Genomic DNA, 22762 nt, shown 5'->3' on the forward strand with positions numbered 1-22762 from the left:
ACTTGAAGACGATTATGTTTTCTATTGCATACAGTCCTTCTGGTAGAAACAGACACATGAACTATAACTGTTGTGCAGAAGGCATTATATCTCATGTATGACTTTGACATTACAGCTCATTCCTGAATCTAAATACAACTGCAGTAGCCAACACACACTTTGACTTTTCTGACAAGTGACCAAACCAATACTGAATATCTTATAGCAGGAAACAACTGTAAATATGTCAACTTTTCTACAGTAAATGTTTTTTTACTGTTTTAAACTAAATACTAACATGCCAGTGGAATAGGATTAACTTATTGATAATCTTTTTAAACGCTTGGGTTCACCAACGGCAACAACTATTTACATAGTTTTAAACAGCTGCATAACAAGTCAAACATTTGAGAGCCCCATTGGACCTATAAAATAGAAGCAATTTGCTTTCAAATCTACACAATTAGATAACTCTAGTGGCTTTGCTGGAGTTTAAATCTCATAATAAATCAGTTGTGTCATTATTATTATTATTATTATTATTTTTTAAATATGCTGATAGAAATATGCAACTTTTGTCTTACGTCACTTACCCTGCCATATCTGTTAGCGTAAGATCCAGTGAGTAAGGAATGGAAAACGATGATTGTTTCATCCAAATCCCATATGAAAACGCGCTGGGAAAGAAAGAAGAAAATCAATAATGCACTCTGTACCCTGGAAAGTGATACCCTAGTCAATAAACCATGGGGTTTGTGTTTAAGTGGCACTGTGCTGCTGCTCCATTGTCTTTGTTATTCACTAGAGGGCTTTAAGTCAAAGTCATAGCTATGCATAATCCATTTTTTCGTCCTTTATATTATAATAATCAATAGGGACCAACCAATTAACTGGCCATATTACTATAACATGCAATAATTTACAGTGTTTGTTTATTAAAAAAACAGAGGGATAATATAACACTGAAAACCTAATAGTAGGTTGCATCAGCTATCCGTGCTGTCTGTTATTGGACCTAGTCGTTAAAGGATTTCTTGTTTTCCTTTAAAATGTCTTTATTTTTCATGAAAAAAACACATCTATAAACAATTTTTTCTAATAGTCCTTAATATTTACCTAGAAAAAATAGCCCCGTACTAATAAATGTGTCTTGCTTTTATTTACATGTAACACAAAGCTATCGCTCCTACCTCAAGGTCAGAGTCTGGGGGTGGCGAGGGGTTATTGTTTCTCCTGCCTCGGCCACGTGATTTTCCATCTGAAGCTCGACGTAATCGATCTGAATCTGAATCTTTAATGGGAGTTGATGCACTGTGGATTGTACTGTACTCCCCTGAAATATATTTTAAAAAATGACTTTCACCTTCCCATTCGAACACAGAGATGGTATCTTTTTACCTTAGTGTGGGAAACCATTCGCTTTAGTCTCTGTAGCCTGGTTTCCGAAATAGTGACCAGCATGCATTTCCAGTTTTATATAGGTTCTGAAAAGTTCATCCACTTATATATATAAATGGGACCAAAAGAAAATCAATATTTTCCCATATCCGCTACCAGTATATCTTTAGTCAAAAGTGTTTCAATTGGTCTGTTTTTGCAAAAGCTGTGGTTCATTAAGGCAATAAAATAAACCTCCTAGGTTAATAAATTGAAATTTGTTTTACTATAATTAAATGGCACAAACCAACCAGGAAAGAGAGAATGTGTTCACAAACTGCAACCTTCCAGGATAAACATTACTAAGGATTCAGTGCACATCAACTTCAGAAGGAAGTGTCATAATGCCTCTCTATTATATTGCACTATACAGTATATAATACTACAGGTCTGAGAGCTATTACAATACCAAGGCTGCCAAAAAGTGAGTCTGCAATCAATAAGAAAAAGAAAATTACTTTTGGGTCTTGTGATTAAATAATAATATATTACTTTTGACATGAAACCCTGTCTATGCGTTTGCCAGCTTTGCTGTTAGATGTTTAAAGCTAGTTTGTTTGATAAGATCTAGCCTTGTGATTGGCTAAAAATTATATCATTCTTTTCCAAATACTATATGTGCCAAGAATGTCAGATTCTCATCAACGCGCATTGTTTTCAGTAAACAAAAAAAAAACTTCAAGCTTTACAAATAGTCACAAAAAGAGTTATTGCCCTTTTTTTTTTTTAGCATAATAGAAATTATTTTAAAATGATAAGAGTAGAGAGAATAAAAACAATGCAAATAATTTAAACAATATAAACAGCAGAAATGATAACTGGGCTGCCGTGAACATTCACATCATGAAGCTGAATACTAAACCGTGTCAAGCTTGTATACACGAGGGACCTTTAGCAGAAATAATAAGCAAATAAGGTAAAGTAAAAATATGTACACCTTATCGTGCATAACACTAATGAAAAAAAAACAAAACAACTAACATTATAATTAATGACTGACTATTGTTGACACAGTGTGTGCAGTAAAACCTTGTACAACTATTTAAAAAAGCTGGCCAGCACAACAACCAATAAAAACACTATGTGACAACATTTTCCTATTCATTCTTCTGTGAAAATGAGCTTCTAAAAACTGTACACCTCACTTTATAATACTGATAAAGTAATATCTTGCCAAGGCAGGATTAGTCTTGAGTCTTAGGGTAGGAAACACAGCAATATTGCATCTTTAATTGATTGAAGACTGACACCAAATTGTAGAGTATAAATCACTGCCTAAATGGAAAACTGTGAAGGCATAAGAAAAACTCCTATTTCTAAATAAAATAAAAAGGTCTGTGTAATTCATCTTTTTTCTGGATGACCATGCACAACAGAAAGGGCAGAAATTGTGCGCACAGCAATAGAATTCAGACTGCAATATGCTTTTACAGCCTGTGGTATCGGCCCACTTTCAAAGGAGTAGTAATATTAGTACACCTTTGATGAAAAGGTAAAGTAATGCATTAGCAGTTTTATGTTTATTTATGTGAAAAAAAGGAATGCTTTTATGGTAACATCTGGGTTTGCCACTCCTAGGTGAGGTAAGGAAATTACTTGTGATAAAAAAAAAAAAAAAAAAAAAATGTACTCATTAAAAAAGTTCCCCAAAAAACACGACTATTCTGATGATGTAAATATATTTACATTAAAACATAACTGTTCTTTTGATACTCACTGTTATTATCATCAGTTTTTCAAATAACAAGAACCGCTACTCTCATTTAACTCGCATACCATAGGGATGGCTGGGGCTCACAAAAATGATTTTGCTTCAGAGGTCCCATAGATATTCACCACGCTTGCTGCTGTTACTATTCTATAGTAGATCTGTTCACTTTGAAGGACACAAATTCAATTAAAGTGCTAGCTTTCATATTTCATTTAAACCTGTATAATTATAAAATCACTAGACATAAACTAGCAAACATAAGCTATTCAGATATATTCTTAAGAAATTATTTTGGAAGTCATATAAATTTGTAGGTATAATTTACAGTGAAACTACAGCATGTTGCTACTGAAGCATACACTCTGTAAACACTATAAGGTAGTAAAACTCCATACCTGTGGTAGGATCTGTAACAGCTTGACTGGCGATGCCAGACGGGGGTTCTTGAAGCTGGTATGTTGCCGTGGTAGAGGGTGTCGTCGGGCTGGTGTTGTTGCTTGTCATATAAGGGGAAGTGTAGGGTGAGCTGCTGTAATACTGTGCATACTGACCTTGGCCAAAAGCTGGGTAAGAAGGATAATCCTACAACACAAGAGAAGAGTGACATGAGATTACCCTGTTAATGTTGCTACTTTACAGCACAGATTCCAAAACATAAATGCAAACATATGTTGGCTAAATTTTGCATCTGGTCTATAATTTTCTTTTTTCTTCTTTTTTGGCAGATGTACTGGAAGTATTAGTAATTGTTGTGTCCACTGTAAAACATATATATATATATAGGATCTCTCTCTCTCTCTCTCTCTCTCTCTCTCTCTCTCTCTCTCTCTCTCTCTATACTATATATATAATATATATATATATATATATATATAATATATATATACTCTAGATACTAGTGGACAGCATGAGCTTATTAAAAAATAAAATAAAATAAAATCTCATAATACAACAACACTTTTTTTTTTCCAGGTATGTAAATGTACAGCAATTTCCATATCTGTAAACAATTCAAATACTGTTCAACTACCTGTTGTGAACTATTAAATCCTGCAGAATTTGTGAGGGAATTGCTTCCTGCATAAAGTCCTGACGTTGTTGTAAAACTGCCACCTAAATAGAAAGACAAAATATAGTTACATTATTATAAGAACACTTAGCAATCACTATTCCCAATAACAAAGGGACTTTATTATTATATCTATGTATTATATGCATGATTTCTCATGAATCTCGATTCTTATAAAATCTCTATGTATGTTAACATTCTTCTTTCTGAGTGTTTATTTTCTGAACGCAACAGGCTAATTTATTTGGGAACTGTCTAATCTGCAAAAAGGAAATACCAATAATACAAATGTTTTAAAAAAAGAACAGTAGATACTGTATAAGCTGCAACATAGCACAAGGAAATAAGACTGACACACAAGCCTTATCTTTCTTTTCCTTCCTGAAGCTCAGATCTTTATCAGTGCTCAGATCATGGCTGTCATAGCCCAGTTCTTTTCAATGAAGTGTGGTGGGTGAGGGGCAACCCACTTGCTTTCAGTCACAGCCTAGCAAACAATAAGCTGAACAGTACAGCTGTTGTGTGCGAGGCACAGGAGAAAAGGGGGGAAGACTTTTTCTTCTGACATATTGGCCAATGAATATGCATGTCTGTCTACCCTTTATTGAATTGGTGGCTTCAAGAAGCACCTTCAGGTAATTAAATCAATCAAACAGAGATACCATCTAATGACTTAATAATATACATGGTATGAATTATAATAGCTGCAAGGGAAAGCCCCAGAGGCTGACAAGTCCATGTTAGCTTAAATGACTTGTGCCTTTTTAATACATCTTTAGTCTCCACCTGAATACTGACATCAATGAACATCTGTGAGAAAATACGATTTCATGGACTTTACCCCTCCAATAATTATTAACCACTTTGTTTTAAGCAACATCCCTGAAAGGAAACTGGATTCTTTCCAAATAACTTACATTAAGCATATGCTTTTTATTGGTTGCAATTGATCGTTTTTTTTTTATTTCTTTTTTCAATAAGCTTTGCCACCAAAAGAAAAAAAAAAAAGAAAAAGTAAATTACACACGTTGTTTCTGCATCTACATTGATCTTGATAAGCCACTTAAGGTTCTGGTATCTTTATACAGTATATAGTTCTGGCATAAAGAAGAAACAGTTTTTGTAATCATCTTTCTAGCTTTCATCATTAAAATATGGAATTCACTGATATCAAAAAATACTTTCATGAAGGTGTCAGTGCAGTGTAAATGAATAATATATTTAATGTATACTATATTTGCAGGAACTGTTGGTACCTTATGCCACTAGTTGTACCCTGAGATCAGTAAATGCTGGCCTCCAAGTTGCTCCTAGAAGTCGGCTGAAATCAGGAGCTGCAAGGGCCATTAGTAGTTCTGCTTCCTGCCTTTGGAACTCCATTCCAAATTATATCAGGAATGCTGGCACAGTTGACATTTTTAAATCAATTTTAAAAACATATCTGTTGAGTTTGCTTATTATATATATATATATATATATATATATATATATATATATATATCTATATATATATATATATATATATCGTAAAGCATATATATATGTAAAGCACCCTGGAATGTTTGCATGAAGAGCACTATATAAAAGTGAATTGTATTATACTGTATTATATGAAAAAGTGAATATATATTTTAAAAAAAAATCTGTCAAAACAGCAAACCACTTTCATTTGCTTTCTGCATAAGAAAATTATACAGATTCACTCACATTTATTTTAATGGATTATAAGGAAAACATTCATTTACCTCACAAAGTATTACCATTTTCTTAAATTGTATAAATTCAGAATTGAAAAACAACAGAAGCAAGTAAAACAAAACTACCTTGTACAAATTCTAAAAGTGTTGCTAGCCGAGGTATTAAGATTTGTACATACTACTTCCAAAGATCTAATAACAAAAATAAACTTTAGTTATTACTACCTTTTGTCATAATGCACTGGAGATTAATTTACTGCATTTAAATTAAAAGGTAATTATACCTCTGTTCAGGTAAGCAAAAAGCAAAGCCCTTTTATCCTGTGGTCATCACTAGCTGCAGGGGAGGTCTTACAGACCTTAACAAATGTGAAATGGGTTCGTTACAAGCTGCCATGTGGGCTAATCAGCGGTCTTGGTTCTAACCACTTACAGCTATGGCCAAAAGGTTTGCATAACCCTACAGAATTAATTAATTTTGCTTCATAAAGTTGAATGAAACCTGCTGAATAATGTTACATTAACATATTGAATTACATAGCGCTTTGCAGTTTTCCATATATACTTAACAAAAAACTGACAAATTAAAAAAGGTGGCATTATAAACCTAACGTAAAAAACTCTACTACTATTATGGCTTGCAGTAGAATTATGCAATCTCATTTTGTATTTTCTTTGGTTACATGTAACCAACGTAACCAATGTAACCAATGTAATAACGGATCTAAATTATGTTGCTAGTTTTTCTTTTTTTAATTATGTCTCAATCCTAAAATTGTAGGTGATGCAAAACTTTTAGCTGTAAATAAATTAGAATGCGAAAGATAAAAAAAAAATAAAAAGTTACATTTACATCAATACTAATTAATTAATGTATTTATTTTTAAATACTTTAGGTAAGCTGCTGTGTCATTTTTGTAAGTTTTGTCATTTGTAAATTGTGAATCTTTATTACAAAAGCATTAAAAAGTGAAACAAGGAAACCTTTTTGTAAAACAAATTAGCTTGACAGGCAGTTCAAACAGAGATAAAAGCTGCAACTTGCAGAGCAAAAGGTCCCCTCAGCAGTGCATGAGGGCCCACATAAAAGCAAAAAACCTCGGCCAGCATTTGAAGAATGAACGCCTGCTGGGGCTAGTCTGTAGTTCCCAAGGGCAGTTCTCTTTTCCAGTCCATGCACTGGCCTCCCATGGAAACCCATTTGCTTTGCTTGATCAGTCTTCTTACACGTCCATCATTAGTGCACAATATCTGTGGCAGAAGTTAGTACAACTCTCTAGAGAATAGCCTACCAAGTCCAGATGGGCTCTTTAAAAGTTAAATCTAGACTACCATTTGCTGTTTCTTCAAAACCTGTGCAAACTGTTTTCTGTTTTCAACCTCACATCCATAATACTTAAAATAAAAGCTAGAAAGACTGGATCGTTATTATAATATACTATACTGTAGTAAACACATGGTCCTTGCTAAACTTTTCAAATAATGTGTCTGCGTGTTTGAGTCTACATGCACACAACTAACAGACTGAAAAATCTGATTCCATAACTAATTGTAAAAAAAAAAACATTATAAAATTGATACAATTACACAAAATAGCAGCAAAGACCATTAGCTTTGACCATGCCAAAACATTTTTTTTTCTTAAACATACATAAATGTCACATAAGCTGCCAATTATCACACATGTAAGTAACGTGTAAAAACATAAATCTAATTGTATTTATGTTTGGCAGCTGGGAACAGATTGCCAATAATTGCTGTGCTTGAGTCTAGAAAAGCATCATATGGTCTAACCCCTGCAGCAGCTTAGTTACATTGGTCATTGTCATAAGTTAAAGTGTGTCTCCCTGGTGATTGTGAGAGATCCAATCAATATACTGTAAAAGCTACATAATGGGGACATTATCTAGTCTAGTTAATCCACTGATGGCCAAGTGTTTTAAAATTTATTTTATGTGTTATTTGTGATAGGAGGAACTTAAACAACAGTACTGGAAACAGCACCTGTCTCCAACGATAAGACATGCTTCCAATAAGATAAATGCACACATACTACTGTCACCATTACTCAATGAATTATAGACATTGTACATTGCCGTAACACAGGGGGCAATTCAAATCTATTTAAGGCAAAATACTTTAAATATCCCACTCTGGCAATTTTTATTCTTTCGGTTAGACAAATAAATGTTTAGTTTCCTCCACTTACTACAGAAAGCGTGAACAGTGACACTAACCTTGCATCTGATAGCTGTAAGGCGCCTGCCCTGTCTGAGGGGTTGTAAAGCTTGAACCGTAGTTTAGAAATCCAGTCTGTCCTGGAGACTGTGCTTGGGTCAGCCCGCTTTCTGTCTTGATGCCTGCCCATAATGTACCTAGATCAGTTAGTGATATCACATTTGTATGATCTTAATGCTTTTTTGTTTTCAATGACACATGTAAGAAAAGTACTACAGTATGTTTCCCTAATATAAGCATTGTCTTTTTTCAACTACAATAATTAGCTAGTCTGGGTATAAAATAACGAAGGCACAAAATTACTGGAAAGATTTTTTATTTTTTTTTCCTCTCGCATATTCAGCAACAACGACTAGTAATAAATAGGGTTATTACCATAAGCAGGAATTCCATAAGCCTGGCCAGGCTGTGGATAGGTAGCATAAGCGGCTGCTTGCTGCATTCCTGTAGTGTACTGCGTCTGTCCATATGCAGCCATAGTTTGTGATGAAGGGGTAGGCAGAATATGTGGATATGGTCTGCTATTTGTCAACATGTCAGAAAAAAGCAAGGCCTTCCATTAGATCCAAAAACATGTAGCTGCATGTGCTAACTGACAAATGTATTGATACTGTGTTACTTGATCCAAACAATGCGCTGAATTAAGAAAGATAGCAATCAAACATTGTATATACATTGTGAAAGACTAATACGTCACAATGGACATTTTTTTGAAAAATAATAATTACAGCCGATTTCACAATATGCAAGTAGCAAACATCCAGAGAAACAAAACAAGTTTCAAATCCTGATATAACAGAAGGATCTAATTAGGGCCCTGAATTAAGCAAGAAGGTGCTTATTTTTTCAAAGAAAAATAAAAGAAGCCTTACTTGGAAGGATAGATCTGTGCAGAGAACTGGTGAGTTTGTCTTGGGCTGAAGCCACTGTTTCCAATAGCTGAATAAAATTGAAAAGAAAAGAAAAGAAAAACACAAACAAGCACATATTTAAACATTAGAAAATAAGGTAAATGTTATTTTTTGCCAACAGAACTTCTGGAATCCAAGGAGAATGTAATTACACTGCATTACTCTGTTTATTGCTATAACCTGATCAGGTTAAAAATGAAGAGTAAAATAATCAGGTAACAGTTTTATTTTTTTTCTGCTGACTTTATGTAACAAGCTACCATCTGTAATATCCAACACTGTCAAGGGAGCATTTTTACAATGCGATACACAGAATAAAAGAAGCAGGCACCACACCTAGGAAAAAGGTAAATCATTTTCTTCAGCCTGACGATAATAATTAATTTCTTGTTTGCAGCAGGTCTCAGAGGCATACTAACGAAGAGACAACTGTAATTAAAGGTAACATCTTAACAATATTATTTCTGAAACATAAAAAACAGAATATAATTGATGCTGTTTTCAACTGTAAAATTACCTCTACTTAAGACACATACACTCACACAAAGCAACAGCTGACTATAAACTGCTCATAGAATCAAAAACGAGTTCCTCAAAATCAGGATTTCAAATCTCTATATGATAAAAACACATTCAATCAAATGCAAAAAAAAACCCCAAAAAACCTTCAGATGCCTAGTCAGATGTTGATTAAGGTGGTGACTTTTTATGCTCATCAGCCAGTGAATGGAAAGCTAAAACCACCACTTTAATTATTAGCTTGCAAATTTCATTTTCTGGTGAAAACCTGGGCATTTTATAGATTACTAGAATTTAAAACATAACTCCTTTTAAGTAATTCTGTACTGTTTAAAATGGTTTAGTGCAAGCTGCAGCTATCTGGCAACTTATATTTCTGAGTAGATTAGAAGCCTCATTAGACAAATTCTACATCGTACCATTAATAAAAAAATAAATTAAAAAAATAATCAAAAGGAGAGGCCTTAAGTTGTAATTACTAAGTCAGACAGTCAGGCAGCTGCTTCTAAATTATAACCAAGCACACCTTTTCATCCTTTTTTATCATGGTAATTTAGCAAGAGGGGCATATCTTGGGGGCCTGCTTAGCAGGATGACTTATGTGGATTATATGGTTCATTTGTAGGTAATAAATTGGCTTTTGGTACAAAGCTGTTCACCTTACCTGATTCTGAGAAACTGTCTAAAGACCCGTCCGCTGTCGCTGTGGCAATGTCACTGTTGCTCATTGGCTCTGTTTTAACTGCAAATGTAGGAGTAGGGCTTGTTAATGTTATAGTACCATTTATAAAATGCATAATATAATATATACAGCAGTGAGAAATGAGATTTAGGGCCCACAGGTTACCAACAGCTCTAAACATAAATCTAAGTTCAAAATTTCACTTCAGGTGTTGCAGTTGAGTGTATCCATTTTTATGAAAAACTAAATACACATTTTAAAAAATGTTTTCCACCAAAACAAACTACAAAAGAGGCTGAAACCAGCCAATCTCAATATTCTCATCCCTGTATCATGAACACTTGGCCCAATGCTGGTTTGGTTTAATCCAGTGCATAGTTTTATCTGAAAAAAAAAAAAAAAAAAAATCCAATAACTTTATAAAAACTACCAAGAAACTACTTGGGTACCGTTAAAATTTGTTTTTTTGGTTGTTTAAAATATATATATATATATACACATTTTTTTATCACGTAGCAAAAAAATTAGGGTTAACTTTGCACTGGTGCAAACTGAATGAAACTTGGCCACATTGTGAATTTCCTTCTTTATTATTATCATGCATCTAGACAGTCAATGTTTGTAATCCCCCAGTAAAGTTATCACAAGAATTTAAAGGCATAGTTATGAACCACACCACTTGTGCTAAAACTACAATATTTGTTATTGAAAAGCATACAGTGATATATTGTTAACAGCATAATATAAAGGGAGCATGACTCAAGCCTGGTGTATTGCAGGCCAAATGAATGTATGCTTTTCTTTCAATATGACAAATGAGTCATGATTACATTTTAAGACAACACTTCTAAGAAGTTATATTACTGACAGTTTCCAACATTAACTACATAGGAAGAGCATAAGATCCCATGTTTAAAATAACATCAGGACAGCGAATGGCTACTCTCAATAGGATGAGGGCCTTTCAGTATGCTTGAAATTCACCTTGACCAATCAAAATGATGTTCATACAATGTACTGACATTGGTGGTTCCTTGCTACTAAACTAAAATGATGGGAGTTAAAGACAAGCTTGCAGATGTCTGGGAGATACCACAACTCTTTGCAATAAATCAGCTTCACCTCAGGAAGGTGGATTTTTATTAAAAGACTAATTTAAAAACAAATGTATAATGTGGGTATGGAGCCTTGTCCATTTAAACCCTTCATTATTACACTTTTGCTGTCCTGTTTAACACATTTTTATTTAGCTCACACTACAAATGAAGCACATGCTGGTGTACAGTATATTTGAATACACATCAGCATAGCAATGCACGTTTGAATATTCAGGACTATCCCAGGGCATGCACAATAGACAACTTTTACTCATATCATCGCACATGTTTAAACTCTGCCTTCAGAAACACTAAACACATGCATTTCCCCACAAATCTGATTAATTAATTTATGAAAGAACAGATTTCAGCAAAAATAATTTCAAACCATGCCTTTAACACGAGAAGCATGACACAACAATCGATGCCATAATAAAATCCTAATTAATGAGAGATGCAATACTTGATAGAAGTTATTTTTTTGTCTTAATCCAGACTACAAGATTTTATAGGAAGTTCAATACAAGCAATTCAAAAGGAAGTTACGTAACAAAAAAGTTAATTATTTGATTCTACTACCAACAATGCACAAATCAGGTCAGGGGATAATTTTAGAGAGGTAGAATTTCCTACTTTTAAAATACTGATCGAAAGGAATATACATTCATGTTATATATTCTGAAATGAATCAAAAAAGAACCAATGTTTTTAATATACAACTGCCAGGTATTGCAAATTCACTCTAGCATCAGAAGTTCACAAACCTGCAGTGGTCTCTGTACTAGAACTTAACAACCAGTCTGCAGTGGTGAGCATAGTGATGGTATCACCTAAGGAGGGGAAATGGCAAAGGAGAGTGACTAAATATACAGTCAGCTTCTGCTTCTCAATGGTCATTGCATACTAGCTTTACATAGTCAGCAACCCTGCTCTCATTTAAAGAGTCAGTCGCCCACAATCATGTTCTATGTTACTCTCAACATGGTATGTACCACAGTCTGACATTGTGTATTCTGTGTTTCCAGAAAGCAGACCCTGTTTACTAGTTTATTTGTTTGCATTCCTAAATATGTGAGTTGTTATGTCACTATGATCAAAATAGGCAGGCTCATTCTACTACTTTCAACAGGTTATAAGCGGCATATTCAGAGGTTATAGCTTGGGCAGAAAGGCAAACATTTAAAAATTGTATCACCTTTTCTTCAAAAAGAGATGTTCTTAACACAAAAAAGAAAACCCCTTAGCATGAAACAGTAATTACAACAAGCCTAATTTGAAACCTACGTTCATGAGTGATTGATCTGTCTTCTCTATCCTCTTACTACTGTATAGTTTTTGCTTTGCATTTTGCTTGTTTGTTTTTTTTACAAATATGTCCCCTCTCCCCTATGAATGAGGAACTACATTTTTAATTCTATGCAAACTACAAGCTGAGCTGTTTCAGCTTTTATGGTTTTACTGTCAAGCAGTGAAGAGCATTCATGTTTGTAAATGCAAGCTTTAGTTAGTGTTGGTTTGCATTTAATAATCTACAAAACTAGAACTAAGAGTTCTATAGTCAGATTTAATTATATTCATAGATTGTTTTTAAATTTAGTTAATCTGTAAAGTGTACAGAGAACAGTAAAGGTTATGGATGAACTAGCAAACTAATCTACTCATACATTTTTGTAAACTATGTAAAAAAATACAGATTACATTTATATTATATATATTATATATATAATATATATCAATTATATAGATATATTATATAATATATATATATCATAATGTATGTAAATATATTGATATATTGATATGCAATTCTGCAGATAATAGGTATGAGTACAGCCAATCCAACCATTATAATGTCAGAATATAAAATGCAAATGTATTAACCAGTGCCATGTATACAATTAATCAATTATAAGAAAGAAAAGAAAAACACAGACACCCACCTTCTGTGCCATTTGGTGTCATGGAATTATTATTGTTATGTGAGTTGTCAAGTGTTGGACCATTAGGGGATTCACTGCTTCCACTTACTCGACTGAGTGGGCTGGCTAGATCCTGCATTTCCACAGACCTAAAGCAAAACACGGGCAATTTACGTCTTGCTTTGTGTCGTATTTAAAACTATCAATAAGAGACTTAAAGCTTAACTTGATATATGCTAAATCAGGCTTGTGCTTTTGTGTACAGTTCGGTTCAGAGAAGTGAAATATGATCTAGGTTGTTTATATGTATTCTACAAATAAACACGCTGAATATTATTTATTCTAAGTGTAATTTGTTTGTGTGATTTTGAAGAGAGGATTGGAAATAACAAGAACATAATTTAACACAAATAAATACTGCCACATTTACAAAAAAAAAAAAAAAAAAAAACATTTTCTTTAGTTTGCACCATTTTTTTTTGTACCACAAAAAACAGATCTACAGGACTAGCAAACAACATGTAAGGTGCACGTCGGAGCTCTTGAAACAGTCTCCTGAGTTATTTAATATTACAAAAAAGAATACCTGTGGTAAATTCTTTGTAAATATCGCCACCTATATTTTAAGGATCAGCTAATTTAGTAAGCAGGAGTAGCTAATTAGGCTAATTCAGAATTGAATAGCTCATTAATTACTTATCAACCACTTATGCACCCCAAACACATGATAATAAATTAAAGAATAAAACAAATAGCAAATTTCTAATTAATCGGCCACATTTTCTAAGCTTGCTCCTGTAATTAACTAACCATTGGACAATTCCACCATAATGTTAACAAAATAAAAAGCAAGCAAATTCATAGGGTTTAAGAAACCTTACTTAATTGTTTGGTTTAAAATATGGCCTGATATGTTTAATAACCTATTAAATAACTGTTTTCATTGAGTAGCTATTTAGCGAGAATGTAATTCATATTTAATACATGCCAAACAGTATTCTTTTTATATTTATTTTCTAGTAATTCAGCACTAGTTAGTTAATGCTTCAAACACAATGCAGCAAAACATGACAGCACTACTGTATAAGAGACTTTATTAGAGCATTCTTTAAAAATTAGAAGGGTCACGTACAATCACGAATACTGAAATTATAATTAGAAAAACATAAACAAAAAAAAATCGTTGGTTATGAACTATGTATTACTAAACTATATATATATATATATCGCGATAAGATATATATATACAATATATCCAATATATATATACATATAATATATCGCTGTATACCATACAGCGGTTGTTCAGTTTCAATTGGTTCGCTGTCTAAATACAGCACTTCAAACTATTGTGAAGCCCATGGTCCACTGACAGGGAATGAGGTTTGCTTAACGTATGTGTTTGCACTGGCAGACTACCTAATTGTGTCTCTGTTTGCATTGAAGCCCATTGCATTAAAAACATTTTTATGTCTGCTCATTTGTTTGCCTTCTGGATTATATAAAGCGTGCCCTATTGAAAAGAGGTCAGGCCGACATACAGTATATTGTGTACACACACGCACACACATTTGTATGCCATAATGGTAAAGAGTGCCTAATTGACTATCAAACAAAATTTGTAAAAAGAGAAATAACAACAAAATACAAAAAATACACTTTTTTATAAAAAAAAAATAAAAAAAAATAATTGACTTACATTACAATGTATTGTTAAAACTGTAAAAACCTCACTAGGAAAATAGCATAACCAACTCGTTACGTTTGAATGCTTCTAAATGAATGTTATCACTGTGCTGAATATACTTCTGCATGGATAAACACACTAATCAGATAGGGAAAGTTTATGTTTATGCCATTTCTGGATTTTAATTGAAAACATAATGTCAACTGAAAAGTACACAAAGTGTTTTAATTACAGGTAAATCTGTAATGACAACTTTAACACAGTTTTTCTTATTTTAAAAGTAATCCTGCTAAAATTCTTTAATTCCCAAATCAAAGAGATTTAAAGATTCCATGTGTATGGAGTTTAAGCTAAATACATCTTATGGTTAATAAGTTAAATCAGCAACGCATTTTGACGCTTTTCCTTTTTTAACTTTACTTACAGATCTGAGACCATTTTAAATTTTTCTGTTTATTTTTTAAGTAGCCTTGAATTAGTGTATTCTCCAGTGTTTGTTTTTCTTTTTTTTTTAATATATGAAAGATGTAACATTTCAAGTATACACAGCAAATCCAGATGAGCTATCATTCCATAATCTTTCAGCTCACTTACATGAAGACAACACTTTGGTCAAGTTCTAATTAACAATGCTTGAAAAAATATCAATGTGTCCTTACCTGGAACTTGATGGATCAAAAACATCTGAATCACTTTGAGTTTTTTTCACCTGCCAATCAGAAACAATAAAATTTCTTGTTATTTTAGCATGGTGTTGCTGTCCAAGTCCATCCATGACACAATAGACATTGTCTGAGAAACAAATATTATTATACTCTAGCAGGATAGGAAAAGAGGAGACCCAGCAACAGAGAGGCACATTGTCTCTAGGTTAAACCCTTCTACTGTTGTTTCCTCCTTCAGGTCTACCCTCCTCCCCATGTCAGAAGAAAACAGTCAAATGCCGGGAAGGTGATTCATCATTGGCCTACGACAGCTGCAAACTGGATTAACCCTCCCCCAATCAACATGCAAAGCAGCTTAGCCAAGGTAAGCAGGAAGAGATGCCTGAAAAAGGTAGCTGCTGGAAAATGAACTTGCTGAATGGAAGTAACTCAAGCATAACACCCCTAGCATCTTCAGATGATCTTTCATCTACCATTGACACTATCTGAAATACATCTCCACTCCCACTCCCTGAACACTGACAGTTTCTAACGATCATCATGGTGCACTCCCGCAGAACTGTGTCAGCCTAACTCTGCAGGGGGAACTTTTCAAATGACAGTAATGTTTTAAGGCAAGGCAGTAGTTTTACCAAACAGACAGGTAATGAGTGTAAATGAGTGGTGAACTAAAAAGGGTAATTAAAGCACCGAACAATCAAATGCATCTGACAAAGATTAAGAGGGGAACAACAACATGTTTTACAAAACACACATACATTTAAACAAATGCAAGTACTACCTGGATTTAGAGCAATTTATTATGACTTTAATTTATTATGACTAACAAAGAAAATTTACTGAGGCCACATCTCAATGCTCAAGCATATCATCACATTTGGTTAGTTTGACTATTTTTACAAAGCTCTTATATCTGTGTTAGTTTAGATGAGATCCGATTGTCATGCTTAAAAGCCTGTGATAGTCTTACTCTCCATGAATGAAATGTTACTGATAAATGCTGTTGACCAAAGCCAAAAAAACTACAAAAAAACACACAATCAGGAAACAGCTATTGTCTGTGAACTAAAACAAAAGGACATTTGCATAGTTTGCTTTATCCTACTGTTTTTTGTAAACAGCGACTGAATACCCTTGTTTTTAACGAGTGTGCCTTCTCTCTGCTCAGCAGTGAAAGGCTGTGAAGAGCAATCAGTAATGATGCAGGTCTTTCCACCAAAGCCAATATAAACTGCCAGCAGGTGATATAGACCAGGTGAAGAGAGGCTGTGGCTGGAAAGCAAAAACAAAACCTTTCTTCTATGAAGCCTTATATATAAGTCTGCATTCAGCATCTTTGATGTGCATTTCAATTCAACCTGAACCAACTTCGCTTTGATGATCACAGAACAAAGCCAAGCAAGATGAGGCACTCCAAGTGTCATCAAAATAAGTTAAACGCTCCTCACTTATGTCTGTTTGTTCACCGCTTCACTTTACTTATTTCAAGAATTGCACATTTCCATTAGCCTATATTGTAAGCCTTTTAACCATTCATGAGGCCAGAATTCTGGTAGTCCAACACATCCCAACTCTAAAAGGCCACACAGTTCATGACTTGTTTAGATGTCACTGGACCTTTCTTTTATTGCTTAATGATTTTAATTAATTAATTTTAATTATGATGTACAGTAACACTTCTGACACTGCTGATATTATACATATCAATAATAAGGATAAAGGATTTTATTAATAACAGTTGAATTCTACATTATAAATATACCAAATCAGCGATAGTTATTTAAATGGTATTTTTAGCTGATCAGACATTTTTTTACTACAGTATTCCTAGTGAAAGCAAATTATTGTCATGACAACTACCAGAGTAAAATCAGAAATGATAGTGGTTTAAATATCAATATATTATACAAAAATAAGCAATACTTTACTATTTGTGTGTATCTATCCATACAGACACATTATATATATATATATATATGTCCCGTGTTGCATTTTCTTTCCACCCCAAGTTTACATGATTTTAATTTTATGGAGTAAACTACATATTTCTTTGAGTTACAGATTATGCAAACCATGTGTTGTGTGTTAAAACAACGTTTTAATCAAAATAACTTTTAAAACAACTAAATCTTCACTTAAGCTGGTCAGCTGAATCCACATGGTGGCCAAGGAAAAATAAATCTACTCACAAAGAATGTAGATGCAGACAACAATTGGACACAGATGTGAGTAGAATTAGTCACAGTTTACAAAACGTTACACTTCACTTGTTGCTTTTTATCTGGGCATCAACATTAAATGTAAATACAGCTATGATAAATTTGCAATTTTTCTTCAGGCAGTAAATAAAAAAAATAAAAAATAAAAATGCATATGTTAGTGTTCATTTTGTCTGGGTATTATTTTAGTGTTTTTTTTTTTTTAAATTTGTATTAATTGCACACAATTTATATAAAAAAGTAACTATTCATGTTGTTTTTTATAAACTTGTAAAAAAAGAAAAAAGCAGACACTTATTTTCAAGGATGAACTTACAATTGCTTTTTAAAATGAGTTTTTATTTGATGACAAAGAAACTAAAATGTTGTTAAACTATCCATATCAAACTTGCATTTTTTCTTTCTTTATCTTAATGTCACCATGTGTCTAAAATAACTGTAAACCCTAAAATAAGTACATTACTTCACAAGCTTATGACAGTCAGAAATATTTAGAAAGAATATTTAAATATCGGTTGCTCAACAGGCAATTAAATTGTAATGTAGATGAATCAGGGAAAAGCACGTAAAATTGATTTTCACTTTTTTTTTTTTTTTAAATAAAAGTGTAATTTTTCACAGATGGGGTTGTTGATGTTCAATTTGTCTCCCTCATTTTACTAAATCTGACACAGTGCTCCAGATATCCACTGAATAGCTACATTAAATCTACTAATACTGTGCTCTTCAACCCCCCAAATTATTTCCAGAAGGCAAGCTCACTTTGAGAGCCCATCAAACAAGATTTAAGGCACACATTTTATCACACTCTGCCTACCGCAGAGCCAGGGGATAGAGACACAAAAGCCAGGAGGGTTTTTTTTTTTTTTTTCCACTTTCTTATACTTTGCTAAATGTTAAATGAGAAGCATCTCATAGAAAACCATACGTTAAGCCAGAATGATAATAGCACACTGCAAAAAAGTAAACTCTTAATAGTATTTGCATTCCAGTTTCAGAAAGATACAACATACAATTACAATTAAGACTGAAAAGCATTTTTTTTACAATTTCCATTTTTCTAGTTGAAAAATGCTTAGTTTACCCAAAATAAACACGTAAAAAGGATGAACAATAATAATTCTCAACAGTATTCTACCCAAAAACGAAGGACCAAATTTACACATTTAAAACCAACTATACTGACAGAATCAAACAAACGTCTTTATTTAAAAAAGAAAAAAAAAAAAATATATATATATATATATAATACACACACACACACACACACACACACACACACACACACACACACACACACACACACACATACAAAAATCATTAACAGGAAGATATTGGTAGAATTCTACAGTCCATTAATTCAAATAATTATATTTTTACTAATTGAGTTTAAAACACTTTTGAATAATCATAATATGTATTTAAAACTATTTGTTTTATTTAATTTTTTCTTGAGATGTGATTGTGAAGTCAATTTGAGACACTCAGTTCTCATTTCCTTCTCTTTTGGCAACAGATTCCAGAGACAAACAGCATCATGTTAATAAAATAACACACATCTGTATTTAGTAAACACCACCTATCTAATTGCTCGGTATGTGCTTTAGGGTTTTGTTTCCTCTGTCTCTTACTAATAAACAGCAGAACTAGGCAGTATCAATTAGCCCTCTGTGTCTATCACCGCAGACAGTTTTTAGCTTTGAAAGACTTTGGCCGCACACATACGGAATGCGTTGGGCCTTTAGCAAACACACAGCAGCAGGAGACTGCTGGCATGGCAGCTTATCAAGAAAAGCTTAATTCACAAAATATGAAGGCCATATACAAGCAAATACAACAGGTAAACAATACAAATCAGGCAGCGCATTATCAGTTAATTAAAAAGACAGGCTCATCATGTAACATAATGGAAACTCTCATTTAAGAAATCATGCAATTTTGTTCTTATATGGATAGGATTATTATTATTATTATTATTATTATTATTATTATTATTATTATTATTATTAGTAGTAGTAGTAGTAGTATTAGTCTCTATGTATTTTCTAAGTTTAATTATACAATTTTAAATTAAAATTTCAACTTGTTGAAAATATATTTCACATTAGTAAAGTACAACACATTTATTTTATCACCTAATAAATTCACTGGGTTATTGTTGTTAATAAAGGTATAAAATGATGCCTTTTGCATTATTTTCCCCACAAAATTCAGCAAGAAATGTTTGTCATTCTTTTATCAATGCCTGTGTTGAATTACTTGCAAATGTTAACAGAAATACATGACATGAACACAAATATATTGTTATTTAAATTGAGCAAGCATAAAAATCCACATTCCATATGAAAAAAAAAAAAAAACTTTTACCAAACATACTATCAGAAGCATAATTTCGTAGCACGTTGTTCTAGAATATATATTTGTGGTTTCTATCTCTCTGTAACACGTTCCAGGCTGCAGCAGATGCCATTAAATGTCATGTGTTTTGACTGTGTAGGTTTTGTTTATTCTGACAGCCTGAAAAGGGCTCTCCTGCGGGGATCAGTATGTTTTGCTTGCTGCATGGAAAATTTAAAACTTATTAAGCAAAAGAATTTCCTGCTCAAGCAAACTGTCATATGCATCCAGCTTGGTTTTGTATTTTCAGAAATATTTCAGTACACCTGTCTTGTATATTTGTTTATATGGTTTGTATAAAACAAGCAATCGTGTCATTCAGTAAGAAAATATATTAGCATCATATTTATGTGGCTACCATGCAGAATGATATAATATGTATTATCTACCATACAAAATGAACTGTACTTTTAAAATAACTAAGTAACTGCCTGGAAACTGCCAAAATATAGCAATAAGCGAGCCAGATTTAATTGTCATATTCTGTGAAAATTATTTTTGTATACCATTATATTGCTTTTTCTAAATAACAAAACTAAAACATCATTTTTCTTTAGCCAAGCAAGTAGATGCCACAATACGTTTTGAATATTACATTAAATTTCAGCAAAGACTGCTTGTAAAAATAAGACAGTGTAAGTATAACCTTAAAAAGCACACACTGTTAAATTATATCAAAAGCCCAAACCTTTTCAAACTGTTCCAACAGGAAAACCTCAAAAATGAAAAGCTTGTATTACAAAAAAAACAAAAAAAACATTTACAGACAGGTCACCTAATTTAAAAAAGCAACATGCATATACTTACAGCACTAAAAACGGTTGGATCCACTGACTTTCCTCTATTTCTTACCCTTTTTTAATTTCCTTCAGGTTTTTCCATTTTTTTACCATGCATAAGTGCAACTCTCTGCTCTTAACAACACAAGGCCTATGATGGATGAAATATGTGTTAACAGTTTTTAAGCTTTACATTAGCCACAGTGCAGTGTCTCTGTGGGGCAAACCAGAGCTGGAATGAAAGCTGTCCGATTACTGCTGCAGGCTCTGACTGTGTGTCTGAGGAAGGAGAAAAAAAAAAAAAAAAAGCTGCTATCTGAAGCAACAAGAACTCCTCCGTGGACTTTCACAGGAAGACTAGGCTGGAAGAGGGACTAGGGAGTTAGCACCGAGCGCCAAGCAGCGCAACACAGGACCTCCGTATGTCATTTACAGCTTTAAGCAATATAGCCTTTTCCAGATCGTATCAGTGAACCTGAGACAAAGAAACAGCAGATCCTTCTTCCATCCTATTTGTTTGCTGAATCTTGTGGTTCTGGTCATGCAGCCTTGGGGCTTTTTTCTGTTTTTGCTTTTCTAGTACAAACCACAGCTTTTCTCTTGTGTCGGCCTTACTGGTTTTAACCCGACTAATAACCTCAGCAGTGTTATCTAAGTCACCCTCACATAAATTCGTTATGTAAATTATCGAGCTTCTGCTATCTGGACAGACTTCTGTGTCTCACCAGCCTAGTGGAAGCACTTCTTCAACAAGTAGCAGCTACCAGTATATGTGTAAGTTAATGATTACATTCTGTATTACATTTTTTTAACAGTTTTTAATTGTTAGCTAGTAGAGGCTTTATTTTGCATGCATGTTTTTCATTTTCTTAATTAATGTTACAGTAATTAATGTTACTGTACATAACTGTTTAAGAAAAATTACTAATTTCAAATATCAGCATTAACTTTATATATTAAAAAGGTTAGCAATTATGTTAGTATGTTTTGACAGCATACATTATTTTTGTAAAACTTTGATTAGTTTAGATTTGTTTCTATTATAACAAAATATCTTAATTCACTTTTGAGTCATGAGCATGCAAATACAAAACAGAGAAAAAAAAAACAAGCAATGTTGCAAAATACTAAGCAAGACTCAACTAACTTTTTCAACACCAATTACTTTTTACAACTGAAATTGTTAAAAACTAAATGAAAAATCTAACAAAAACACATAAATAATTTGTTTTGTTTTTTACACATTCCATGTTTTAATAATGTCTGCATCATTTGAGGATCTCACCTTACCTTTCAGACAATTCATCTACGCAGCACAATATTAACAGTTCTAAAGAGGAAACACTGTCTTGCTACGTATCCAATTGCTGCAAAGTGTGCATTTCTGTATGACACCACCTTCTTCGGAGTTAGTTGAGCAAAATGTGTTGGGACTTTAGAATAGGAGCATGTTTTGCCTGCAGCCTCCAGTTGCACATACACCTAGGATTTAATTTTGCTTGTGAACCGCTAAGGAACTGTGGTATATCACCTCCTGTACCATATAAGGGAGACCAGGTCAACAGGAGCAAACCTTTAACTGGCTTGACTGAAACTGACATACATAGAGCTAGCTGCAGTTTCCCCATTATAAGCATAGTAAGTTAAGAGGAAATACATTTTTATTTCCAATTGGATTTACAAGAGTTCTTGAATATCTCAGTACAATATTTCAAGTTGCTATAGGAGTTAATTACATAACTTTATAGTACCTTTA

At 33.2% G+C, this 22762-nt stretch overlaps 1 protein-coding gene across 11 annotated transcripts in view; it reads right to left on the reverse strand.

Moving 5' to 3' along the window:
- Positions 1 to 22477, reverse strand: part of LOC121313404 (eyes absent homolog 1-like) — a 52677-nt gene extending 30200 nt beyond the window's left edge. The window contains exons 1-12 of one of the 11 annotated variants that reach the window (XM_041245903.1): positions 22297 to 22477; positions 15606 to 15655; positions 13281 to 13408; positions 12105 to 12170; positions 10226 to 10303; positions 9004 to 9070; positions 8507 to 8652; positions 8131 to 8268; positions 4158 to 4240; positions 3523 to 3709; positions 1170 to 1312; positions 573 to 656 (exon numbers count right to left, since the gene is read on the reverse strand). In XM_041245903.1, coding sequence (XP_041101837.1) covers positions 573 to 656; positions 1170 to 1312; positions 3523 to 3709; positions 4158 to 4240; positions 8131 to 8268; positions 8507 to 8652; positions 9004 to 9070; positions 10226 to 10303; positions 12105 to 12170; positions 13281 to 13398 — 1110 coding nt within the window. In that variant the 5' untranslated portion in view covers positions 13399 to 13408; positions 15606 to 15655; positions 22297 to 22477. Of the gene's footprint in view, positions 1 to 572; positions 657 to 1169; positions 1313 to 3522; positions 3710 to 4157; positions 4241 to 8130; positions 8269 to 8506; positions 8653 to 9003; positions 9071 to 10225; positions 10304 to 12104; positions 12171 to 13280; positions 13409 to 15605; positions 16062 to 21034; positions 21122 to 22296 lie in introns of those variants that run through there. The other 10 variants (XM_041245904.1, XM_041245906.1, XM_041245907.1 and 7 more) reach the window with 10 other exon arrangements.
- Positions 22478 to 22762: the final 285 nt, after the last annotated feature.

This window comes from Polyodon spathula, chromosome 3, assembly GCF_017654505.1.
Source record: "Polyodon spathula isolate WHYD16114869_AA chromosome 3, ASM1765450v1, whole genome shotgun sequence".
NCBI lineage: Eukaryota > Metazoa > Chordata > Actinopteri > Acipenseriformes > Polyodontidae > Polyodon > Polyodon spathula.